The sequence below is a fragment of the Neomonachus schauinslandi genome, chromosome 6 (assembly GCF_002201575.2).
Source record: "Neomonachus schauinslandi chromosome 6, ASM220157v2, whole genome shotgun sequence".
Taxonomy (NCBI): Eukaryota; Metazoa; Chordata; class Mammalia; order Carnivora; family Phocidae; genus Neomonachus; species Neomonachus schauinslandi.
In genome coordinates this window covers 97,737,911-97,763,778 of record NC_058408.1, presented here as the reverse complement: position 1 = coordinate 97,763,778, position 25,868 = coordinate 97,737,911, and the positions used below count along the sequence as shown (strand labels likewise).

The 25,868-nt window shown below is 37.4% G+C and overlaps 1 protein-coding gene and 1 non-coding gene across 2 annotated transcripts in view; both read right to left on the bottom strand.

The window, feature by feature from the left end:
* Positions 1-5,571: 5,571 nt before the first annotated feature.
* Positions 5,572-25,868, bottom strand: part of TET1 (tet methylcytosine dioxygenase 1) — a 128,899-nt gene continuing 108,602 nt past the window's right edge. Inside the window, 5 exon segments of the mRNA XM_021699977.1 lie at positions 5,572-6,584; positions 13,435-13,783; positions 16,651-16,788; positions 18,926-19,015; positions 23,537-23,687. Coding sequence (XP_021555652.1) covers positions 5,572-6,584; positions 13,435-13,783; positions 16,651-16,788; positions 18,926-19,015; positions 23,537-23,687 — 1,741 coding nt within the window.
* LOC123325161 lies at positions 8,001-8,107 on the bottom strand. Its single transcript, XR_006540269.1, has one exon. It is a non-coding gene; the product is annotated as a U6 spliceosomal RNA (small nuclear RNA).

Below are 25,868 nucleotides of genomic sequence, written 5' to 3'. Positions count from 1 at the left end.
GACATCATAGCTTCAGTAAAATGAAAAAAGAAAAATAATAACAAGCAAAAATTCTGGTTGAAGATGGTAAGTTTATACCTAGCCAAATGAAGAACAAACGAAATTACTTTTCAGTACTGTTTCTCCAAAAGTGAACATGTTTCTGACAGCTGCAAGATTTTTTCCTGATGAACAAGACAAGAGAGAAAGAATGCCTTTCATAACAGCTGCTAGGGACAAAATTTCTATTTTTAGGAAAACTAGGTTTATATTGTTAAACAAGTGTTTCCCAAGTTGCACTCAAACATCAATCAGTTAAATCAGGTAATATGTTTAACATCTGATAATAACATTCCTACCTTAGACTAAGTTTTCTTTAATTATAGGGAACATGAAGAAACAAGAAAAACTTGTGACCGGGGCAGGATCATTGATACCACAGTAGGGATGGGAAAAGTACAGCCAACAATGCAGACATTAGTGTTGGACTTCTAAAGCCAGAGAAGTTAAATATTGCATACTATCAATAGAGAAACACATTGTGGGGCCCTTAAAGGAGAAGTGAAGATTAGGAATGGCCAAGTAAGGAACACCTTTGCATTACTTGAAGGAATAAAATTTATGCCTTTCGAAGTAAACAATGGTATTTGATTGGGTGCCCAGAAGGAACAGGGATTGAAACAGTCATCCAGATATACTGGAATGCAGAGAATTCAAGTTTCTAGAGTTCAATGTGGACAAAAAGAGCGATGTCTTCTTGCATAAAGGCCAGTTTTACCATCTTCAAACTTAACAGAATAACTTAGACTCTATTTTATAAATGAGAAAAGGAAAAAAAGCCAAGACATCTCCATACATTCCAAGAAAATACACAAATTTAGCTTCTGACATCCTGATCCTTTGACTTGCATTCCAGAGCCATGAATGGCCTCGTTTTCCAAGTCTATTAGAAGAAAGCACAATGTGGAGCATAATTTGATTTGGGTAAATCCAGACTCTTCAGGAATCAGGGCACTCATTGTATCACCTGGTGGAGTGTGCCTGACTGTTGATGTTGAAGTTACAAGTTCAATACACTTATGGGCAAGTTTCAGAGCTGTGCACAATAAAACAGTATTCTAATACATGTAGACAATCACATCAAAATGAACTATGCTAGGACTTAACTGTGAGGCCAACTTGGCCAGAGGTGGGATAGACTGTACAACCATGCCTAGGTAGTATATACAATTGGTATCTTTCCCCCAATTCTTTCAACCACTCAATTTTTTCCAACTCCTTGTATATGCCTAATACTTGTATCAGGGGAAATAAAAGCCTGTACTATATAAGTACTTGATATTTCTTTATTGAAATAGCAAATGACTATTGCCACATTTTGTTGGATGAGTTAACAGGACAGCTTCATAGGTCAAAGTCAGCTAGATTTCCCACACAAGGCCCATGAAACTCTGCAGGCAGGGAAATCTTGATCCAATTTCACTTGACTTGTTTTCCTGAATCTCTCAGAAATAAACAAAACAAAACAAAAAACTCAACAGAAAAAAATAAAAAGCCATTTTAATTTTTACTCGTACCACAATAAGGTTATTTCCCAGTTATGAGATACTCTCTGGGTGAGCAAATCAAGTTTGTTTCCTCGAGTTCTCCTAAGCACAAAGTGGCCTTCATTTGATTGTTTCAACTCTAATTATAAACATAGGTACACACTGACATTAACATCTGCTCTCTGGGCCCCAGTGATTGAACTGTGTGACTTCTAAGGTATCTTCTAGCGCTGGGAGAGGCCACTACCATATTATTTCACAATTCTCGTCAGAAATTTTACAGAAGATCAAAACTCACAGTTGTATTAACTCTAGACAAAAAAGAAATTTCCATGCATCAAGAAGTTGTGAAATAGAAGGTAGCTATATATTATTAAAAAGTTATATGACAGCTACTGATTTACTCAGCACATTTGAAGGAAATTCTGTGCCCACTATTGGTGGAAGTTGTCATGCAATGTCAAAACGTAATCTCAATAGAATTTGTTTTAAAGAGTAAACTTAAGTAGTTTAGGATTATTTTCATACATGCTATTGTGGAATAAATGATAATCAGTTGAGTCCACTGAAGTAATATTAGAAAGTAGGTTACTTTGTATGAATTGTTATCTCATTTACACAAGGGTATGCATTCAATTAAGTATGTTTTGGGGTTCTGTCTTAAGTAAATTGCTATGGATCTCAGCTAGTTGAAATTCTATATTTAACAAATTAAATTATTTCATCCACATGCAGATTGCATAACAAAGATGTTGGAAGGTTAAGCTGCAAACATTTTGCTAATGTGTTGCAAAAATTTACCTACAGCTATACATTTTCAGCTAGCCTCACTTTCCAATAATTTATTTCAATTAGGTCTATCACATGATGTATTTGGTACTTTGTGGATGAATTGGAAAGATGTAGGTGAGGCTGAAAAACAGAAGAAAAATTTTTTTTCAACCATGGCCTGAGAGCTGTTAGAAACAGGATTTTGAAGGGTAGAGTATTTTGTAGGATTCTAAAATAGGCAGTTCATTGTATTCAGTAAGTTTGTAACATATTATGGACAGGTTGGGTTAACTTGGGGATCATGTATCAACTAATTCAATTATCATACCATGAACAAAGGCAGAATATTGAAAAAATCATTTTGAGTGGTGTAAGACAGGTAAAGCAAAAGGTGATCGTTACAGTAATACATAATAGAAGGTGTAGAAATAATGTTAGATGACCAGTTTTCTGAGTGAAGATGTCATTTCAAACAAATTTATTTCCTTGCTTCTCAAGAGCATTCTAAAAGCAGTGTCCCTAGCATACAGTCACAATGCTGGAGAACATTGAATAAGCATGAGCATTTAAAAAGGAAAAAATCACAGGGCAGACAATGGGATGGTAAACTGTTAATTGAAACTTAAGAAGTAGAGTCCAACAAAGTAGGAATCACATGTGGTTCCCACCATGGGGTTATCAGTTGAGACAGGGCATTAATGGTGTTAATTATAATAATGGAATGGAAACATTTTAGTTGAGCAGGGATATTTTTATGCACTGGCTTTGGGCAACTGCAGCCAACTTCACAAATCCCAGTATTCCCCTAAGTAACACCAGCGCTTCAAGATCAGTTGCTAAGAAACTTACTCAAAGTTAGTGACACTGATTTGAACTGCTGCAGATATATTACAACTGATTCTTTTGTTCTTTTTGCTTTTTTCAGTTTTAAATAGATTCCGTGCCCAATGTGGGGCTCGAATCTCACGACCCTGAGATTAAGATTCGCGTGCTCTACCAACTGAGCCAGCCAGGCACCCCTACAATGGATTTTTTTGAAGGAAATTTGCTGTTTCTTTGAAAAACACTGATAAAAGCAACTTTAGAATTTCAATTCTTCACGTTTACTGTGTCATGGGTGGTAGTTGAAAGAAAAACAAAAGCTAATATTTAAATTCTGCAGACATTCAGTAAGTGTTGAATGGAAGGAAGATGGGTGGATGGATAAAGGGTCTTAAAACTTGATTCATTAAATCTGGTGAGGAGATAATTTCTAGTGGGAGCTAAGGCCTAATATCTAAAACGAAATATCACAAGGGTGTATTCCTGATAGTCTAATACTAGTAAATATCTTATCAAAGCAGCTGAAATAATAAACAATCACTTATTTATATACTTATAAGAAACCTTAGGCTCACAAAAATATACATGTTTTAAAACGGAAATCTAAGGCACACAAAATACTAAAACAAGTCAATGAATCACCCTATTTTACATATTCAAGAAGCAGAAATCTACTTGTACAAGATGATGGTCTACCAATGGATATTTGTTATATACAATCCCTTCATATTCCTTTACTTGGATTAGTCAAAAGCTTGAAACTGAGACTTTGCACCATATATTATTTTAATATAAGTTACAATGAGTTTTTCTTTAGAGCTTGCTGGAACTGTTTGCTTTTGCACCAAAATTGTTGAGTGTTAGCAGTTGTGGGCTTCCTATGGCATTTCCAAGGGAGAAGCACCATTATTTAGGTTTTCCACACTCCCAAGGTATCTGACACTTTGAATGTTATAGCACCTCTGCATTTTAATAGAATCAAGTATTTCACTGAAATTTCTTGCTCTAAACATTTTGTTTGGGCAATACCTTTTGTTTTGCTATAAAATGAGCCAATAAGTAATGGGAAAAAATATGGGAGGGTTAACATAAATGAAATGCCTATTTTCCTGTTACCTAGGACACAGGCAATTATCAGAGAAGATCAGTATTTATTTCCCTAAAACTAATATGCTTAGATAAACTACTCTGGATTAGCTCTTAATGGGCAATACCATACTTAGATTGCCACTCCTATTGTTTGGGATGTGTGGATGTGTGATGACAATAGGGGTTTTGTTTTCAAAAGATTTCTATGGGAATTTTATTCTAATTCTGTACCAGAATGACTTTCAGAACAAATAAGGCAATTTGGGATGGGTAGGGTTCTTGCTACTTAATTTTTATATTTAATCACCTTGAAACGTTAGAAGCATTTGACTCTTCTGAATCCTACAATGTCCCATCTCCTTTTGGAAAAACCTTTCATGATGACATTGAGAAAGCTGGGGTGAAAGTAAAATCGGAGCCACTGTTGCTTGATAAATCAGAAGAGACCACTCTTACTTCCAAATAAAATGTTAATTGACATTGGTGATATGCTTCCTAATTCCGATTTTAGAGAAAATTAACAATTTTTGCATGTTCTATTTTATATAAGTAGCTAATATCTGCATGAGAAAGGACACATTTTTTTTTAAAAAACAAATCATATACATGATTAGAATACATATTGCAGTTAACAAGATGGAACTCTACACAGCAAGAATAAATGATTTCTCTTGTATGCAAATATGCACAAACAATAGACAATAAGATTCTTATACTATACTATTTCAAGTTACTTTTAAAAATAGAAAGTGCTTTTAAAATATATATTTACAGTTTATGAACAGCCTCCAACCATTATTAACAATAATGAATTATTTTATACAGGAGAGATATCTTGAGAGAGAAAACATTTCATTGGTTTATTTCAAAGGAATATGCCGATTTTCTAGCAATGATTGGAAGATGTTGGAACGATGGCACCACGAAATAATAATGCAGCTTATTTTTAACTGTTGATGTGGGTAAGCACCAGGAGCTGTGTAGAGTTAACACTGTGTCTTGATTTTACATCATAGCACATGAACCTGTTAAAATCCTCTAAAAATGACTCTTGTTTCATAGTAAACAGACTTAATTTAAAGCACCAAACTGAGTGATTCTATCAAGGTTAACACCTAACCAAAACATTTCTTTATGTATTTAAAACTATAAAACTTTTATTTTTGCTTAAAATGTGCACCTTCTACCAATTGTCAAATATAGTCACAGTTAAGAAATACCCACCCTATTTTTGTTTTGTTTTTTACCTCAGCCTTCAAATGGGTGAGATGAAGATAAGTAAACGACAACATGACTTTCTTTTAACAGCACCTTGAAAAAATACACTGCACTAGCGAAGGCATTAAGAAGGGGAGAAAAGCCTTCAGACCCAATGGTTATAGGGTCCTGCAACATGTGTGAGAGCATAAGGGGACACGGTGACAATATTGTCATGGGTTAATGTTAACGCTTTATGAGAAGGAATTTGGTTCAACTCATTAACTTCAGGGGACAGTTCAGGACCCTCATTAGCTGCCTGGTCTTTCTGCTCTGAGGCCTTAATTTTCTTATTCTTAGCTTCTTTAGCCTCAAACTTAATCTTGTTCAGTTCAAAACCATGTTGGGGCTTATTCAGGTTTTTGTGCTGGTAGAAAACAAGGGAGAGGCGTGTGGGATGATTCCGGTTGGGGTGTTCAACAGGAGTGGTTGCGTGAAGCTCTCGCCGGGCACACTCGATCAAAACGGAGCCATGCGCAGGCGCAATTGCCACCCCACCAATGTTGGCATCCAAGAAGATGTGCTCGCTGTCTGACCAATACTCGTCGATGTGGAGCAGTTTCTCCTCAGCCGGGGACAGGGGCTCGTCTGAGAGGGGGTCATCAGATAGAGGCTCATCTGCATCAGAATGCTGCTCATCTTCTTCCACCAGAGAGGAAGCCAGGTCATGAGGAGAGGTGGTGAATGGGGGCTGCTGGTTTGGATGATTAGAAGGTAGCTGTTCAGACGGACCAATGGGAGGCTCAGAGTAAACCAGGGTATCTGTCATGGGGGTCGACAAGGTGGGAAGAGAAACCACGTCGCCAGGCTGCGCAATTCCAGTGCATTCCCCTGCAGCTGCATTAGCACCACTGTGTCTCGCAGAAGGCACTGTGCAGAGGGGATTGCTGCTTCTTTCTGAAAACCCGTACGGAACTGACGCATCGTTCTTAAGAGGAGCTGTTGTGGCCGACGCAGTCTTAGGGGACCAGGAGAAACCTGGAGACATGTTTGCCTCTTTCAATGTGTGAGGAATGGATGGGGTCAGTGAGTAGGTTTTAGTGTTGTCCGAACCTTTGAAGATAAAATGGGGTTCAGTTTCACTTTTTATTTCAAGTTGCAAGGCTTCAGTTTTATTCCCTAAACAGAGAAAAGGACACCAAATGCGAAGATAAGTACAAACTACTTTTGGGTGTTGTCTTTAAGGGGTATTTTAAAGAGAAATACAAAGGATAATGTAACAAAACATTGGTGATGGCAATGTTGGCCAGTTTTCGTTCTATTGACTTTAAGTCAAACACACAAGCAGGCATTAAAAATTGCATGTTGTTTGGTATGCTTTTTCACCCAACAATTTTCCTTAAAGAATTCTTCCCTTTGCAAATAATATAAATAAGCACAAAGATTTAGCCAGAAGAATGTACATTGTTTAAAATAGTAAGAGATTAGAAATGACCTAGTTGGCTATGAAGTAAATATTAAAATCATACATTGGAAGACAATGCAGGTGATAACATGATGATTTAGAGCAGTATTTGTACCCAAAGAGATGTTTAGATACATTTTAGGTATTGCCTGATCTCATTCTCAAAAAAGTAAAAATAATAGTTATCAAGAAAACATCATGACTGGCAAACTCAATTATTAGGCAAAGGGAAGTCACATAACTTTTAGTTGAAATAAGTCATTTGTGACCCTCAAGACCAAGTGAATTTAAGCTTTGTTTGTGTCTTTTTTTTTTTAAAGATTTTATTTATTTCACAGAGAGAGATACAGCGAGAGAGGGAACATAAGCAGGGCGAGTGTGAGAAGGAGAAGCAGGCTTCCCGCAGAGCAGGGAATACGATGCGGGGCTCGATTCCAGGACCCCGGGATCATGACCTGAGCCGAAGGCAGACGCTTAATGACTGAGCCACCCAGGCGCCCCTAAGCTTTGTTTCTTTCTCACTAAGTAGGTAGATCTTTATGATCATATTGGCTATTATGGGTAATCTATTCTGACATAACCACACAAACTTCATAGCAAATGGGAACATTTTTCTTGATGGAAATATTCTTCCTGTTTTGAAGTTCTGTAACAATTTCTGGAAGTGCAAAAGCAGCAGATTTTAGGACAAGAAATAGAAAAAGTGGCCATGTTTTAAAATAATTAACAGTATAAGAGCAAACACTGATCTAATTCAAAATAACTACATACATTGTACACCTGAAACTAATATAACACAATACAACCTGGAGACAGGGTAATTCTTTTTCTCTCTCTCCCTCTTTTTAAACATAGAAAGGTAAATAAAATTATTTTTTTTAATTTTTAAAAAATATTTATTTATTTATTATTTGACAGAGAGAGAGAGAGAGACACACACACACAGCGAGAGAGGGAACACAAGCAGGGGGAGTGGGAAAGGGAGAAGCAGGCTTCCCGTGGAGCAGGGAGCCCGGTGCGGGGCTCGATCCCAGGACCCTGGGATCATGACCTGAGCTGAAGGCAGACCCTTAACCAACTGAGCCACCCAGGCGCCCCATGTAAATAAAATTTAAAAAAAGTAAATAAAATAAAACATAGAACACTTCATGAATTTGTAGGTCATCCTTGCTCAGGGGCCATGCTATTCTACTCTGTGTTGTTCCAATTTCAGTATATGTGCTGCCAAAGCCAGCACCATGATAACTCTCATTTTTATCTTGCTTTTCCTTTTTTTTTTAAAGTAATCTCTACACCCAATGAGGGGCTGAAACTTTCAACCCTGAGATGAAGAGTCTCATGCTCCATTGACTCTGCCAGCCAGGCGTCCTAGTTCTCTCTCTCTTTTTTTAGGGGGATGGAGAGAGGGGCAAAGGGAGAAACAATCTTAAGTAGGCTCCCGTCCCAGTGCAGAGCCGACGCAGGGCTCGATCTCGCAATGCTGAGATCATGACCTGAGCCGAAATCAAAGTCAGAAGCTTAACCGACTGCACCACCCAGGCACCCTGCCAGTTCTCATTTTTAAAGAGAACTTGTACATGGAACCCAAGGGGTGGCACATTAAGAAATCTGTGGTTGCATCTATTATAGAGGTTGTCAACAGAATATAAATCATGGGGCAGAAAGATTATAAAAGAGTAATGAGTCTTGGGGGCTTGGGGGTTGGGGAAGGAGAAAAAAAAAAGGAAGGAGCCTTTTACTGAAATGGATAAATCTATATAAAAAAGTTCTTATGGGGGCGCCTGGGTGGCTGAGTTGGTTAAGCGTCTGTCGTCCGCTCAGGTTATGATCCCAGGGTCCTGGGATCAAGCCCCAAATCAGGTTCCCTGCTCAACAGGGAACTGCTTCTCCCTCTCCCTGCTGCTCGTGCTCTCTCTTGCTATCTTTCTCAAATAAATAAATAAATAAAATCTTAAAAATAGAAAAGATAAAAAATAAAAACATTCGTATGGGTAAGATTACAAAAGGACAAGGGGTTATAAGCCAAATATTGTGGAGAGGGCTACTAACAGGATATATATTACTAAAATCATAGCTTGTGAAGATGCTATTAGGGAACGACACAAAGATGAAAATGATAGGAATACTGTTTACAGGCAGCATGGAACCAGACATGGGCATCTTAAAATAAATCTAAACTAAGTATTTGTAAAATGGAGCTAAGAAGCAAAAAGGAATGCTGATTCTCTCTGCCTTGCATCTTCACTATCGATTTACTGAATCTTTCCTAGCATTATATAAATGTCTGCACTGTCATGTCTCTCTCCTTACAAAAAACAAATAAGCCAACTCTCCTTGCAAATATAAAAAAATCAAAGTTAAGGAATACCCTGTAATTCTAATGCTGAGTACCAGTATAAATTCAAGGTGTATTTTTTTCTTTGGATTCCCCGGAGAAATGGCTGAATTTATATATGGGGCAGGATTATATAAGATGAGCCTAGAACATCTTGTCGGAACAGAAGCTAAGAAAGCTATCAAAGACAATCGGGGTCATGACAAAAAAGTTCAGAAGCCAGCATGATGAGTTTCTACTGATCAAAGATGGGACAATTTGAGAATATTGGTTTCAATTTGAGGATTTTTTAAAGATTTTATTTACTTATTTGACAGAGACACAGCGAGATAGGGAACACAAGCAGGGGGGGGGTGGGAGAGGGAGAAGCAGGTTTCCCGCCGAGCAAGGAGCCCGATGCGGGGCTCGATCCCAGGACCCTGGAATCATGACCTGAGCCGAAGGCAGACGCTTAACGACTGAGCCACCCAGGTGCCCCTCAATTTGAGGATTTTAAAAAGCATTTTCATATTTAACTGGGAAAAACCCCCGCCTATTTAATGTGCACTGAAATATAAACTATAAATAATAATGAAATATAGGGGAACCTGGGTGGCTCAGTCATTAAGCGTTTGCCTTCGGCTCAGGTCATGATCCCAGGGTCCTGGGATCGAGCCCTGCATCAGGTTCCCTGCTCCGCAGGAAGCCTGCTTCTCCCTCTCCCACTCCCCCTGCTTGTGTTCCCTCTCTTGCTGTCTCTCTCTGTCTTTCAAATAAATAAAATCTTTAAAAAAAATAATGAAATATAAATACTGTCAATAAAATAATAACAAAAACTATAAAAAACATGAGATCAAAATGATACTAAATTAAAAAAAAAATTGAACACACTGGAAGATGACTAGGAATTGAGTTGTATTCTGAAAACTGGTGAGTAAAGTCAAATTGCCAAGCATTTATTCTAATTTCTCTACATGAACCATAACTCATAGTTAGCAAGTTATTGGTAAGGACAATATTTCTTTTTAAAAGATCAACTAACAAATGGAAAAAGAATGGTAGACTTTGTTACTCCTAATGGAATAAAGAATATAGAACATGATAGTAAGCGTTTCTAAAACCATCACGTAAAAAGCTCATAGGGAACATTATAATCCGTGAATCATGCTGACAACACCTGTACCATGGATCAGCCTTAACATCACAAAAAGAGATACCATCAGACACTGTGTTTCCTGATGTGAAGAAACAAGAATGTAGAAATCAGCCAGTGTCCTTGGCCATAGCAAGTGTTTTTTGTTTTTTGGTTTGTTGTTGTTGTTTTGGTGAGCCCTACATCCAATGTGGGACTTGAATTCGCCATCTTGCCCGAGATCAAGAGTCATATGCTCTACCTACTGAGCCAGTCAGGTGCCCCATAGTTAAGTGTTTTCAAAAATGAAGCTGAATTCGTCTCTACAAGATAATGGTTTCTGTTATATGTAAAAAAGAAAAAAGAAGGAATAATAGGAAAAGCAAGCTTTAAATGAAAAGTGGTAGAGGAGATATATCAACTAACTGTAACGTGTGACCTTGTTTGGATACTGATTTAAACATAGCAAATGTCAAAAAAGAAAAATCATTTAGGAGACAAATGGAGCAATTTGAGCACTGATTGGTATTAAGGCATTATCTGATTTATTTGTTTTGGGTATTGTGGTTCTAAACATTCCTTATCTTTTAGTGACACATACTGATGAAGTAATTGATAATATGATGTGACTTCTGCAATTTATTATCAAAAAATTTGAAGGGGTGGGGCCTGGATAAGGATATAGATGAAATAAGAATTACTATGTATTAAAAATGTTTTAGGGGCAGCCTGGGTGGCTCAGTCAGTCAAGTTTGCACTCTTGGTTTCAGCTCAGGTCTAGATCTCAGGGTTGTGAGTTCATGCCCCATGTTGGGCTCCACACCGGGTGTGGAGGCTGCTTTTAAATAAATAAATTAATTAAATAAAATAAATTTTTTAAATTAAAAAATGTTTTAAATTGGGAGCATAAGAGGGAAGTGGGATTCATTAAATTATTCACTCACTTTGTACCTTTAAAATTTTTTCCATTTCAGAAAAAAACCTCTCAGCCCTGTAAACGTCACTGCATTCAACTGATCCCCTTTATAGCCAACCACAAGAATTTCTCCATTTCTCTCCCATTTCCCTATCAATCTACTTCATTCATTCTCACTATTGAATCTGCTCAAGTAGGACCTCTGGTAGCCTACAAAACTCATGGTGAAATTTCCATTTTCATCTCACTTGACACAGAGCAACATTTGACATGGTTGATCCCTCCCCTCCTTGAAACACTACATACAGTGTTGGGGTTTCACTCCTACCTCACCAGACCTTCCAAGTCTCTCTTGCTGGTTCTTCATCTCTGAAGCCTGTACAGATTGGGAATTCCTAGGATTTGTCCTTCTAGCTCCTTTAGTGTCTCTGTGATTTCATTCACTCTCAGGCTTTTAAATACCATCTCTATGCAGCTGACTTCCTAAATCATACCTCGAGCCTACATCATTTATTAACAGTTGTCTGACAGGTGTCTTGAAATTGACATGTCCAAAAGTGAGCTTCTGATCTCCCTCTGTATCTTTCCAAATCTATTCTTCTCTCCCCCTTTCTCATAACCTTTGGTGATTTCCCCATCTTTCTAGTTTCTTCAGACCAACATCAGGATAAACACTCACACTTCTCTTTTTGTCCACATTCCAGATTTATGAGAAATCTTGTTGACTCTACTTTGAAAACATCCAGGACCAGACATTTCTCACGTCCTTCTCATTAGTCAATCTGGACCAAGCTCCATCACCTCTCTCCTGAGCTGTTAGGATGGCCTCTATACCACTGCCCTACTTTTCTGTTCTCTGCCTACTATTTTCTAGTTTCAATCCAGTAAGCAGAATGTTAGGTTTCAGTCAGGTTACAGTCCTTCTCTATTCTTTTTTAAGGATTTCATTTTTATGTAATCTTTACACCCAACGTGGGGCTTGAACTTAAAACCCAGAGATCAAGAGTCACATGCTCCACCAACTGAACCAGCCAGATGCCCCATCCCTTCTCGATTCTGAAATATCCACTAACCTTCCTCTCACTCAAAAAAGGCCAAAGTCTTTAGAGCAGTCAACAAAGCCTGGGATGAACAGCTCAGAGACCCCTCTTCCCTCTCCCATCTATCTCCTACTCTTCTCCCCACTTCATGTTCGGCTTTAGCCACACTGGTCTCCTTGCTTGCCTCAAGTATTCCAGGCAAATTCTTGCCTCCTGACGTTTACATTTGCCATTTACTCTGCCTGGAATGCTATTTCTCCAAATAAAAACACTCATGATCCTCATTGCTTTGGGGCCTTGACTCAAATGCCTCATTCTCAGCAAATCGCTCTGACAACCATATTCAAATGGCTTTTTTGCATAGCCCTCCCTCTCCTCTTCCACCACTACATTTCTAGCACCCACAACCGCACAAAGGGGTGCCCTGTAATACCTGTTGACTGCCTTACTTAAATTGATGCTAAACTTGAGTGAGGAAGACTTCAAGGAAGCAATGTCATTTCACGTATGCCAAGAAGGAGGAGCTGGGCTTCGAAACAGATGGGGAACAAACAATAAAAACATGTTTAAAAAAACAAAACACCATTGGGGCGCCTGGGTGGCTCAGTTGGTTAAGCGACTGCCTTCGGCTCAGGTCATGATCCTGGAGTCCCAGGATCGAGTCCCGCATCGGGCTCCCTGCTCGGCAGGGAGTCTGCTTCTCCCTCTGCCCCTCCCCCCTCTCATGTGCTCTCTGTCTCTCTCATTCTCTCTGTCTCAGATATATAAATAAAATCTTAAAAAAAAAAAAAAAAAAAAAAAAAAAACAAAACACCATAAATAGAAAAAAATACCACGAAATACGGATGGGCCACTCTCTTGTTGACTTTGAGTTTTGGCAATTATGGAGAAATTGTGTATGTGAATGTAGTCAGTGTCTTATTTTGAACTCTAAACCAACCTGTATTAAAAAGCAAAGGAGACTTAAGAACAATTATCTAACTGAATTGATATCTGATCAAAAGTTGGGTTTTTTTTCTTTCTTTCTTTTTCCCCCAGAATGCCTCATTCCTAAGAGAGCAGCAAAGATAAAGGAGAGGGGAAATAAGGTGCAAAGGCAAGTCCCAACCCTTCGGCCAATGGAAGTTGTGCACAGAGAGTCAGCAGGGTCCACAGGCCTCACCTAAAAGCGGCAGCGAGGAAGCCTTGCTATTGTTTGTTGTCGAGTTATTCTTGCGCTTGATCCGAGGAATGAATTTCTTCTCCACCGCTCTTATCTTATGTGCGAGAACTTCTGTCATCATTGCGGCCCTCTTCTTCCCGGAACGAGGAACTGGCTGAGTAAAACGCGTTCTTTTTTTACGGCGGGGTGCGAGCACCTCAATGGCCCCAGATTGGATCTTGGCTTCCATTCCTTCACTAGAGCCAAACTCATCTGTATCTGAGAGTTTGTAGAGCGGTAGCACATGCAGCTGCTCATCTTGAGGGATAACCCCCAAGGAGCGGTTATCTTCTCTTGTTAAAGTACAAACCTGACAGAAAGAAAACATGAAATAGGTCCTGCACATTCATCGTAGTTATTTCTACCTTCTAATTGTTGCCATTGTCAAAAGGATCTGTATTCCCATTCTGTTTTCCATTGGTCACTGCTGGTATAGTGATTTTGGATAAATAATACATATCAAGCCACTCAACATGCTTCAATTCTAGTAATTTATCAACTGTTTGTAAGCAGACCAGTATAATTTTGAGTTGATCTTATAAGTCAATAACATTATACTTGTTTATGTATTTTATAGTATTTTTTAAAAGTAAACTCTATCCCCAGTGTGGGGCTCGAACTCAGGGCACAGAGATCAAGAGTCACATGCTGTTCCAACTAGCCAGCCAGGCACCCCAAAACTCCTATATTTTAAATAGTAAGCCTTTTGTTACATTCCATTTTACTTCATTGCCTAAGTTAGGGAATATCTACTGGATTGTCCACAGCATTCATATAAAACATTAAGAAGACATTATTTTAGCCTATATATTTCCCTATTTCTCAAATAATGTCACATTCTTTGGGTAGAGGGGGATTAATTAGGAAGAATTTGCTAATTTGCTCTGTTTTCCTTTAGGATTTCTTCACTTCTGCTTATAAGTGGAATTTATCTATAGATATACAGATTTTTTTTTTTTCCTGCCCCCCACACCCCCAGGGTGATTTTTTCTTCACTAAATGCACTGAACAGATATTAATGAAGTAAAAGAAGCAGCACAAGAGATTTCTCTCCAGCAGGACTTATATTCTAATAGTTTTATTTTTAAATTGATTTTTTATTATTTTTAAAAATTATTTTTAAAAATTCTAATAGTTTTTAAAAATTAAACATTTCATTTTGATAAATTTTCTCTTTCTGCTTGATGTTACTTCTATTCTGGCTAGGAACATACCAATAAGTTACCTACCTTTCTTTTGCATGTGAAGTAAGACATCTGAAGAAAATTCTGTCTTGAATATAACCTATCTCAGTCCTTCTCCTGACTTTAAAAGTTATTTTTATTCATTGTAGAGAAATAAAACTACAGAACTACATACAGGAAATTCCTGACTTTGATACCTAATATTCATATTTTTCTTCATGGATTAGTATCTTAGTGGTAATTAATTTTCAAGGGTCATTAAAGAGCCACCAAAAATATATCCAATGGTTTCATTTTTTTTTTTTAAAGATTTTATTTATTTATTTGACAGAGAGAGATAGCGAGAGAAGGAACACAAGCAGGGGGAGAGGGAGAGGGAGAAGCAGGCTTCCTGCCGAACAGGGAGCCCAATGTGGGGCTCGATCCCAGGACCCTGGGATCACGACCTGAGCCGAAGGCAGATGCTTAACGACTGAGCCACCCAGGCGCCCTGAATGGTTTCATTATTTTTATTAAAAACATCTCTCCTAGAGCTAAGGGCTCTTTCTAAGACAGTAGTAGGCTGGAAAGAAAGAAAACTGCCTGATTATAAGCTCGATAGACTTGATGAATACAGATAGGAAAGTAAGATAAGCTTAAAGTTTTAAAAATCACAATATTTTCTCAATATTTATAGTCACATTTACCAGCAAGACTTGAAATACTGAGTTCTCTTGGGTGTTATTTTTCAGTAATTTTAAAGTAATCATGTTAAAAAGTAGACTCTTCCACCAATAAATGTTTACTTAATCAATTTATTTGTTCACAGGGAGATTAAGAAGGGGACAAGGAGTAGATATGAGAAGCATAATTAGAAGGACTGGGGCAGCAGACAGGGTGAAAAGAGAATTGGCAGCCGAATTTGGAGAACTCAGGGTTTCAGAGATGGGGAAATTTGGAGTTATGTCAAGTTCTGGGTATGAGCCTCATGGCTTGAACAAGAGCAGTGGAGAAGAGGCAGCACTGAATAATACACAGGAGAAGCACGAGAGAAGTGGAACCAAAATTTAGTTCGATTCTGAACCTAATTCAGCCTGATCACAGATAGTTTGTAATGAAGCAAATCAGGTAAAACATATTAGCCACGCAATGACAATGAACCACACTCCGGCCAAGATTCATCCAGACAGATTTATAATATCATTGATCTCAAAGGCTCCACTGATCAACAACAGTGGACAAGAAAGATTAAGAAAAAAGGAAAAAAAGACTCCTTAATCTATCACTCACAGACTTATTGGCCAAACAAGAAAGGAAGGCTGCCTTTTGATGGATTAGATTGTGTACTTTCAGGAACCTGTAGCTATCTCTCTTACATGGGGCCAACCAAACAGACTGGTGTAGTGCAAAAATAGAGCGGAATGTTTTACCAGGTGAGAAGACAATTACTGGAAGCAAACCCCATTCCACTTACAAAAGGACCATTGCATGATTCTCTCCACGGTCTTTTACGTAATTTAAACATCTCTTGATTGACTTCACGCTATGCACATGTAATTCTTTCCATGGCTGTAAATCTAAGTGTGCACACCTAAATGCAAATATTTCTGACAATTCTGGTATATTAACATAACTTTATACATATATACTGGCACAAAAAAGATATACATTTGGCCTAGTTCCTTCACAAAAACCCTGAGATACACAGAAGGCAAAAAACAAAAACAAAAAACAGTAAGTTGCTTAACTTCCTACCTACCAGTTTGATGGCATAGAATTGTACTCCTACTTCCTAGCAAACGTACCACTATGATTCAAGACTTTGAACAAAATATTTAAGGCCAGTTCTGTAACTTTGTGCAAGTATATCAACAATAACTTAAATATCATTGATATTATAAACTATGTGGGACAGAACATAAAATAGGGTTTTTAACAATCATCATATTTCAGGACCTCAGCCTAAGCACACAGCAATGGACCGTTTAGAATCAAAAGTCACCCAGGTACATACCACAGTGCTTCCATTATTCATGTTGTGAATGTCCCTGTGAGGATGGGCACAGAAGTCTAGGCAAGCAGTGACCCCAGAGAACGGACGACCTTCTTTGCTGCCAAGCCGACATTCTCGGGCAACATGTTCATATTCTACCTAAAAAGAGAAATGTATGGCACAAAGTTTTAAGAGCCAGAAAGAATCTCCTTTAGTAAAGAGTAAAAATCACTTCCTGACCAAGTTCTTAAACTAATTATACATTGTAAGTCAGAGATTTCTGACTATAGTGTGGTAAAGTAGTGGATGGGTAGTTCAGTAACATTCAGGAGGAAGAGTCTAGGAGGACAGCAAGTAAAGTGACAATGACTGGCTGTGACTGATGGTAGGCTGATGACAATACCTGTTGGAGGTGAATATTGAGCAGACCAAGCCTAAATTATCCCTGGAGAAAGAGAGACTACTACAGTGCATGAAGTACATGTGAAGTTTTCAATGTCTACAAAAAGTAGGTAAACATATATACATATGTTCATGAGCCAATATAGAATTTAGGACTCTTTTTAAAACCAAAGCTTAGCAAAAATGAAGGGGGGAAATCGGAGAGGGAGACGAACCATGAGAGACTATGGACTCTGAAAAACAAACTAAGGGTTCTAGAGGGGAGGGAGTGGGGGGATGGGTTAGCCTGGTGATGGGTATTAAAGAGGGCACGTTCTGCACGGAGCACTGGGTGTTATACGCAAACAATGAATCATGGAACACTACATCAAAAACTGATGATGTAATGTATGGTGACTAACATAACATAATACAATGAGAAAAAAAAAAACAACAACAAAAAACCCAAAGGTTAGCAATTAACAGAGAGCATGCTATTCATGATAATACAAACGAAGATTGAAGAAATCTAGATCTCTGGTTATGTTTAAAATAAAAAGATCGTTACACACTTATTTTCTATCTTTTTAAAACCAAAGGTTAGCAATTAACAGCATGATATTCATGATAATACAAACAAAGATTGAAGAAATCTAGATCTCTGGTTATGTTTAAAATAAAAAGATCATTATACACTTATTTTCTACCTTGTGATGACTGCAGACATATACAGCCTTGCAAAATGACTGCCACACTTAGGTTAGTTAACACCTCAATCCCTTCACATAGTGAGGATTATTTTGTGTGTGTCGTGGTAACACTTAAGGTCTCTTAAAAATTTTTAAGTCTATGATAGAGTACTGTTAATTATACTCCCCATGCTGTGCAACAGATGCCCAAATGTAATTTATCTTATGGCTGGGAGCCTCTGCCCCCTGACCTTCATCTCCTCATTTCCCACACCCCTCATATATTTTCTTGATGATGTCCTTTGAAGCACAAAATTGCAAAATTTTGACAATCTGTTCTTCCATATTTTTATTTTTGGATTGTCTATTGCTAGTATATAGAAAAACAATGACTTTGCATGTTGATCTTATATCCTGAAACCTTGCTAAACTCACTGATTAGCTCAAATAGTGAGTGTGTATGTATGTGTATCCCTCAATAGTTTCCACACATAGGAGCATATCGTTGGCTAGTAGAGATCATTTTATCTCCTTTTTTACTCTGAATTTCTTCAACTTGCTCTTAATAGAACCTCTAGCAAAATGTTTACTAGAAATGGAGAGTAGATATTGTCTTGTTCCTGACAGTAAGCAAAAAATGTTTTAGTCTTTATCGTAACTATGATATTATCTGTGGGTTTTTGTAGATGTCCTTTATCAGGCTGAAGCAATTCCCTTCTATTGCTATTTTGTTAACTGTTTTTATCATGAAAGTGGTGGATTTTTGTCAAATGTCTTCCATCTATGGGGAGATCATGTGTTTTTTGTCATTTGTTCTATTAATGTAGTTAGTATACTACATTGATTAATTTTCTTGTGTTGAATCAATCATGCATTCCTGTTTCATAAATTAAAATTTCTAGAATTAATTACAATTCTGTCACTCTGGAGTTTTAATTCACTTGTCATAATAGGAAGTGATAACTTTTTAATTTTTTTAAGAAAATATTTTTAAAGTAGTATCTACACCCAACATGGGCCTCAAACTCATGACCCCGAGATCAAGAGTCGCATGCTCTACCAACTGAGCCAGCCAGGCACATCCAGGCTGGAAAATTTTTTAAGCTGTTCTGTAAAAATAGATACATACTCAAGTTCAAATCTGAAGGTTTTCTATTAATAATGATGTTGCTTATATCGAAATTTCAACCATGTTTAAGAGCACTGTATATGGTCCCCAAACGTACCTGGTTTTGGTAAGCAACTGGAGCATACTGCTTATAAATGGGAGCTAATCGTGTAGCCAAACTCTGTAAATTATCTTCAAGGTTTTTTTCCTACAGGAAAAGACAGTCCATAAAAGTTGTTTCATAATGACATGAATTTTAGGTATGAAAATGAATCATAAATCATTGCTGATATGTGGTTGATGCACAACTCATACTTACCCTAATAAAAGAACTACCATAGAAAATCACATGGGTTGATTCTTAAAAAATCTGAACTACTGGTCATTATTATGCTTTAATTTAGTCTTTGAAATTCAAGTTCTATGTTATAAGCTAATTAGAAGTCTAAATGGTGTTAGAGGTAAAGTGCTCATGTTGATAAATAGAAGAACCCTATTTTATATTTATTCAGTAGTACTGGGCACTTGAAATAAATCAAGACAGGGTTCCTAATGGCAAGAGGAAATGTTGAGGTAAAGAACTCTGACACAGCGCAACAAGTTTCTATAACAGAAGTGGGAGAACAACAAACATAAAGCGCATACTACATATCAGGTTCTATGCTAACAGCCTCAATAATAGGTAAGTGGGCAACTGGTTGTCTAAAGCTAGTGTTTTCTTTTTCACATTATAACGGCTACAAATTGTGGAAGATGTGGTGGGACACCATAAAAAGAGTCTAGATTGCTACTGATGGTAGAAACATTGTAAGACCTTTTTTTCAAGGAGAACAGTCATGACAAATGTCTCTATGCAAAATATCACTGAAGTTTCAGGTCAGGTTGTGATCTCAAGGTTCTGAGTTTGAGCCCCGAGTTGAGTGGAGATCTCAGAGCTAAGACAGCTTGAGACTATCCTCCATCCTGCTGACGCTCTCTGTCTCCTTCTCTAAAATAAATAAATAAAATCTTAAAAAAAAATCACTGAAGACAGTACAACGTATGCAGCAGATAAGGTAGACTTTGGAAACAATAGCTGAAAGACAACTGTAGTAATTTTTGAGAGAGGATTGTATCCTAAATCAAATCAAAGAATTGATAAATGATCAGTCACATCCAAGGAAGACTATCAAAGGGGAACTGAGAGTAAGGATGAAGGAGAGACTTAAGAAGGCTCCATGCTTCTGCTTCATTTGAGATCTGGTGGATGCCAAGAACACAGAAAGAAGACCTTCATGTGGATTAGTTTACTTCTGATATTCACCAGATTATTAATAAAACCAAAGCCACACACAATGTAGACATAGGAAGTTAATTCTTGAGTGCATTTAACAAACCCCAATTTGGGCAACTATAAAGCATCAGTGATCACTCTTTTAGTTTCCTAATGATTTAGGTTGATGCTTTCATTGAAAAAGAAATTTATGTATATCAGGTCTATATATAGATTACTGTGTTCCTTTCATCTGTCTTACTTACGTATCTGATACTTAATATAGTTTCACAAATACAGTCAGGAAAAGTCAGGACCCTACTTTAAAAACACTTCCTGGCTATACTCACCCATTAATTATTTCATTTATTTGGGGAAAACTTACAATTGTGATTTAAGTACCTACTGAAAAGATTCTGATTGTTTTCTAACACCTAAAATATTTAGGTAGAGTAGGCAATTGTGTTTCACTGCTAGGAGATTACGAATCATCTGGTATCAGAAGTCAGACTGAGTAACTGGTCATCATGAAATATCTCATTTACAGTGTAGAGATGTTGAAATAAAGTAGGCACATAGAAAAAAAATCCAATAAAGCTTTATAGCTGACCACTGGTATCACTTTACAAATTTAAGTCTCATTATACATAATGTAAAAATTTTGATTTTCTAATTGTTTCATTAGAACAAATGTGTGTGTCAGATATAGAGGTTTCTTCTTATCAGATCTTTAACTGTTGGGGCTCAAGCCTACATTCCTCTGCTCTTCTCATCCTACACCTGATCCCTAGGACTGTCATACATCCACATCTGTGGCTATAATTACTACCTGGACCACAAATCACACTTGAGCTTCAGATTCTTCTCCATTTTCTTATTTTAAGACTTATTTGAGAGAGAGAGAGAGAGAAAGTGAATGGGGGAAGAGGCAGAGGGAGAGAATCTTCCAGCAGACTCCCTACTCAGTGTAGAGTCCCACGTGGGGTTCGATCTCGAGACCTATGAGATCACAACTTGAGCCAAAACTAAGAGTCTGACACTACCTACTAAGCCACCCAGGTGCCCCCAGATTCTTATTATTGACCTGACATTCCCACTTGGATTTTATAGAAATCTCTCACCTAGTGGCTCCAAAATGAATCCATAATCTACCCTTTTGAAACTGGGTTCTATGTCCATGTACCTATATCAAGCAATAGCACTACCATCTAATAACTAAAACCTTTCCAGACTAACCACTGCCCACCATTTCCTCTGTCACAACCATATTCCAAGTTACAATGATCCCTTCTCTGGACTATTCTTTTTTTTTAAAGATTTTATTTATTTATTCATGAGAGACAGAGAGAGAGAGAGACAGAGGCAGAGGGAGAAGCAGGCTCCCCGTGGAGAGGGGAGCCCGATGCGGGACTCGATCCCAGGACCCCGGGATCATGACCTGAGCCGAAGGCAGACGCTTAACCGACTGAGCCACCCAGGCGTCCCTGGACTATTCTTAAGGCTAGCTCATCTTGCTAAACACACTCTTTACCAACTCTAATCCATATTCAAAGAGCAACTATAGAGATCTCTTTCAAAGAAAAGTGTGATTGTATCACTTTCATTAAATCCTTTAATGATCTTCCAAAATGGCTGACATTGCATACAAGGCCACTGCATTCACCTTACTCTCCCTTGCCTGCTCTGAGCTTCATCCTGGCCTTCTGTCAGTTTCTGTAATGAGAAATGCTTCTTTCTGTATTATAAGCACCATACAGATGTTATTCAATATTTAAAATGATCATAAAAACTGATCTCATACTCATTAATTACATAATATTCTGTTGTAGAATAAAAATTTAATAGTCATGTAAGTATTACTAATATATTTACATACTGGTAGTTTTATCATATAGTATTTGGAAAGAAAACTGATTAATTTTAAGGGAGAAGGACATCACATTATCATGTGTTCTTATGGATGAACATAGCACCTTTCCACAATCAGGTGTTTTATATGTCCTTTACTAAATTTTTAAAGTTTTCTCCCTAAAGGTTTAACCCACTTCCTTTTTAAAAAATGTAAGCTCTATGCCCAACATGGGGCTTGAACTCGACCCCGGATCAGGAATCACACAATCTACTGACTGAGACAGTCAGGCGCCCCTAACAGACTTATTAGATTTCTTCTAAGGTCCTTGATCTGCAAATGATAGTTCTCTCTGGAATCATTTCCTTGTTTAATTGCAGTAGATGGCAAATCAAGAAAATGCTAAATAATTCTGATTATCTCTGTAAAAGGATGATTATTAATTTTGAGTTTCTTGAAAGATGTTATATTCATTGTATTATAGATATAGTTGGATTCATTCCTGTTTTATTTTCTGTTTCCTATTTATCTTGTATTCTAATGATCTTTAAAAATCCTTTGATTGTTTTCTTTTTAAAGATTTTTTCCCCACAACAATTTCAAAATGTAAAAATTCTATTTCTATTCATCTAAAAAATCTTAAAAATAATCTTGCTCAAATATATGTTTTTCTGACAACATCTAGAGCAGTGTTTTCCAAGCTGTGGGTCATGACTCATTCGTGGGCCAAGAAATCAGTTTAGTAGGTAATAACTAACATTTGAAAAAAGAAAAATGAGAATTTATAAAAAATATTATAGTGAATCATAGTGATCCTCAGCAATAACTAGATTGGATATTAACTTTTTAATCTTTTAATATCTTCTCTTACACAGAAGATGAAGTATTATTTTCTGATGTTTTATTTTAATTATTTACTTGCATATACCACTGGATAGCAGTTTGTAATATAAAATGTTTTTTATTTGTGGTCACAGCTCAAAGTTTGAAAAACACTGATCTTAGTATCTAAATTCTCCCCACTCCAAACAAAGCATAAAACATTACCACACTTAGTTCCTATAGGTGCCCCCCTCCCCCAGTGCCTACCCACCCTTGAGTTGATAAGAGTATGGAATTATACTTATCAGTTGTTATTTTAATTAAAAAAATGTAAGTACTCAACTTATTTAAACTTAACAGTAAGGTTGACTAATTTCTTTGCTCACCATGGCCTCGTGTCCCGGACAGATTGGTTCCGGTTTCATATATCTTCTTTCTGGATTACGTCCTTTAGTAATTCTTTCATAGTAGTTCTGTGGGTAGTAAACTTTCTGAGTCTTTGAAATGTTGGCAAATGGCTTTATTTATTCTTCCTACTTTGGCTGGGTATAAAATTCTAGGTTCTTTTAACAATGATTGTCTCTGGGGTTAGGGAAGAGGAGGAGGGAACCAGGGACAGTTGGAATTTGGGTTGGTAGTTAAAGACTTTACCTAATTTATAGAGAATTTTAAACTATTTACTTATATATATTCTTAACTTTTTTCACTACTTTTAAAATATTTCATTGTTTTACTATTTAGAAAATATTTTAAGGAATGTATTTATAAATCCATTGTGTAATTGCAAAGTAAAAAGGGACACTTACATGTAAGGGAGAGCTTGGATCAATTCTAAATCTTCTAGGGCTTGGGCTTCTACCAAATTTACATCCATTGAAATACATACTCCATGAACAGCCAAAAGAGAACGAAGCTCCACAAGTCTCTGGATCAATTCCTTGACATGTACAGGTACGACTGTAAGATGATAATTGCAAGGGAATGAACTGATAAAGCAAGGCCAATACCTCAGACAGAACATTTCAGATTCCTGTAACTTTAGAAGTATAGATGACTAGTGATCTGATTTTAACATATCTATTTCATTAATTATTTTATCTTAAGTAGTGTTAACCCAAAGCTAACGGCCCTTGAATATAAGCAAGTTTTTTAACTAAAATGTTTGTTCAAGATTGTAAATCCAAATAAACAGCAATAAATTATACACAAATACCCATAAACTTGTTTGATTTGGATATGCCTGGGAGAAAATAAACAGTCTGCATTTTACTTTATTTTATTGAGAGAGACTCTTAAATACACTCCACGCTCAGCACAGAGCCTGACCCAGGGCTCAACCTCAAGACCCTGAGAGATCATGATCTGAGCCGAAACAGTTGGCCGCTTAACTGAATGAGCCACCCAGGTGCCCCAAAGAGTCTGCATTTTATTTATTTTTTATTTTTTAAAAGATTTTATTTATTTATTTGAGAGAGAGAGAATGAGAGAGAGCACATGAGAAGGGGGAGGGTCAGAGGGAGAAGCAGGCTCCCCGCCGAGCAGGGAGCCGATGCGGGACTCGATCCCGGGACTCCAGGATCATGACCTGAGCCGAAGGCAGTCGCTTAACCAACTGAGCCACCCAGGCGCCCCAAGAGTCTGCATTTTAAATCTTGGATCTGTTCCCCTATCAGAAATGAAAAGGAAAGTATCCTGTTAGCTCTTTGGACTTTAACTCCGTCATCTATAAACCGACATTATTTAATCCCGAGGATTGATAATGGATTATATATTGTATGTGAAATCACCTTGTTAATTTTAAAGAAAACCTTTATTAAGATTACAAAAGGAAAAATTGAACTTAAAGCTTGTTTCATTCAGTAACTTGGTTATTTTAGTACATTGGGGGCATTTCTGAGACCCTAACATGGACCTGATAGTAAGAATGACAATGATTAGAATATTCATACAAAGATATGAAACCCGAGGAAATAACATACACTCCTGTGGCTTCCAATTGCATAATACTTGGAAACTTCTAATAGTATGAATGTGGTACTTATGTAATGATTAAAAACAAACAAAAAAATCAGTAAATGAAAAGTATACAGAAATTTTGAGATCAGAACTAGTAGTATTTTTTAACTGTGAAAGTCAAGAAAATACCTGATATTAAGATAACACTGACTACAAAAAGAAAAATAAATAGTACATTTATGTCATTGAAATGATAGCAGTTTGTGAAGGAAAGAAAAATGTAGTTTAATTAATTAATTTAATTAACGGCTGACAGTTAAACAATGAAACACACAGAAACTGTACAGGATTGTGAGACCTAAAAGAGCTTTTGCAGAGTATCCGAAATAGTCAACATCACTGATAATAGGACAAATGAACTGAAAACAGGTCCTGATATTATGGACAAAGTGTAGTCCCGGGGCGCCTGGGTGGCTCAGATGCTTCGGCTCGGGTCATGATCTCAGGGTCTTGGGATGGAGCCCCACAGCGGGCTCCCTGCTCTGCGGGAAGCCTGCTTCTCCCTCTCCCACTCCCCCTGCTTGTGCTCCCTCTCTTGCTGTGTCTCTCTCTGTCAAATAAATAAATATAACCTTTAAAAAAAAAAAAAGTGTAGTCCTACCAGTAATTCCTCACTTGATTTTAATTAGAAAGAAACAATCAGTCAAACACAAACTGAGCAACAGTCTATAAAATTAGGCCTTCAAAAATGTCAATGCATGTCAATGCCCGGGCACCTGGGTGGCTCAGTTGGTTAAGCATCTGACTCTTGGTTTCTGATCAGTCGGGATCTCAGGGTTGTGAGTCAGAACCCCGCAATGGGCTCGGCACTCAGTGGGGAGCTGAGATTCTCTCCCTGTGCCCCTCTCCATGCTTATGCAGTCTCTCTCTCTCTCAAATAAATTTTAAAAAATCTTAAAAAAAAAAAATCAATGCCGTGGAAGACAACGCATGAGATAAGAAACAATCAAGAGACCAAAAAGAGGAGAGAGGGAGACATGAAAAAGGCAAAACAAGTTAACCCATTAATTCCTGGGTGGGGGAAAATTACTACAAAGTACATTATTATTATTTTTTTTAAGATTTTATATATTTATTTGAGAGAGAGACGAGAGAGTCCAGAAACAAGCAGGGAGACAGCAG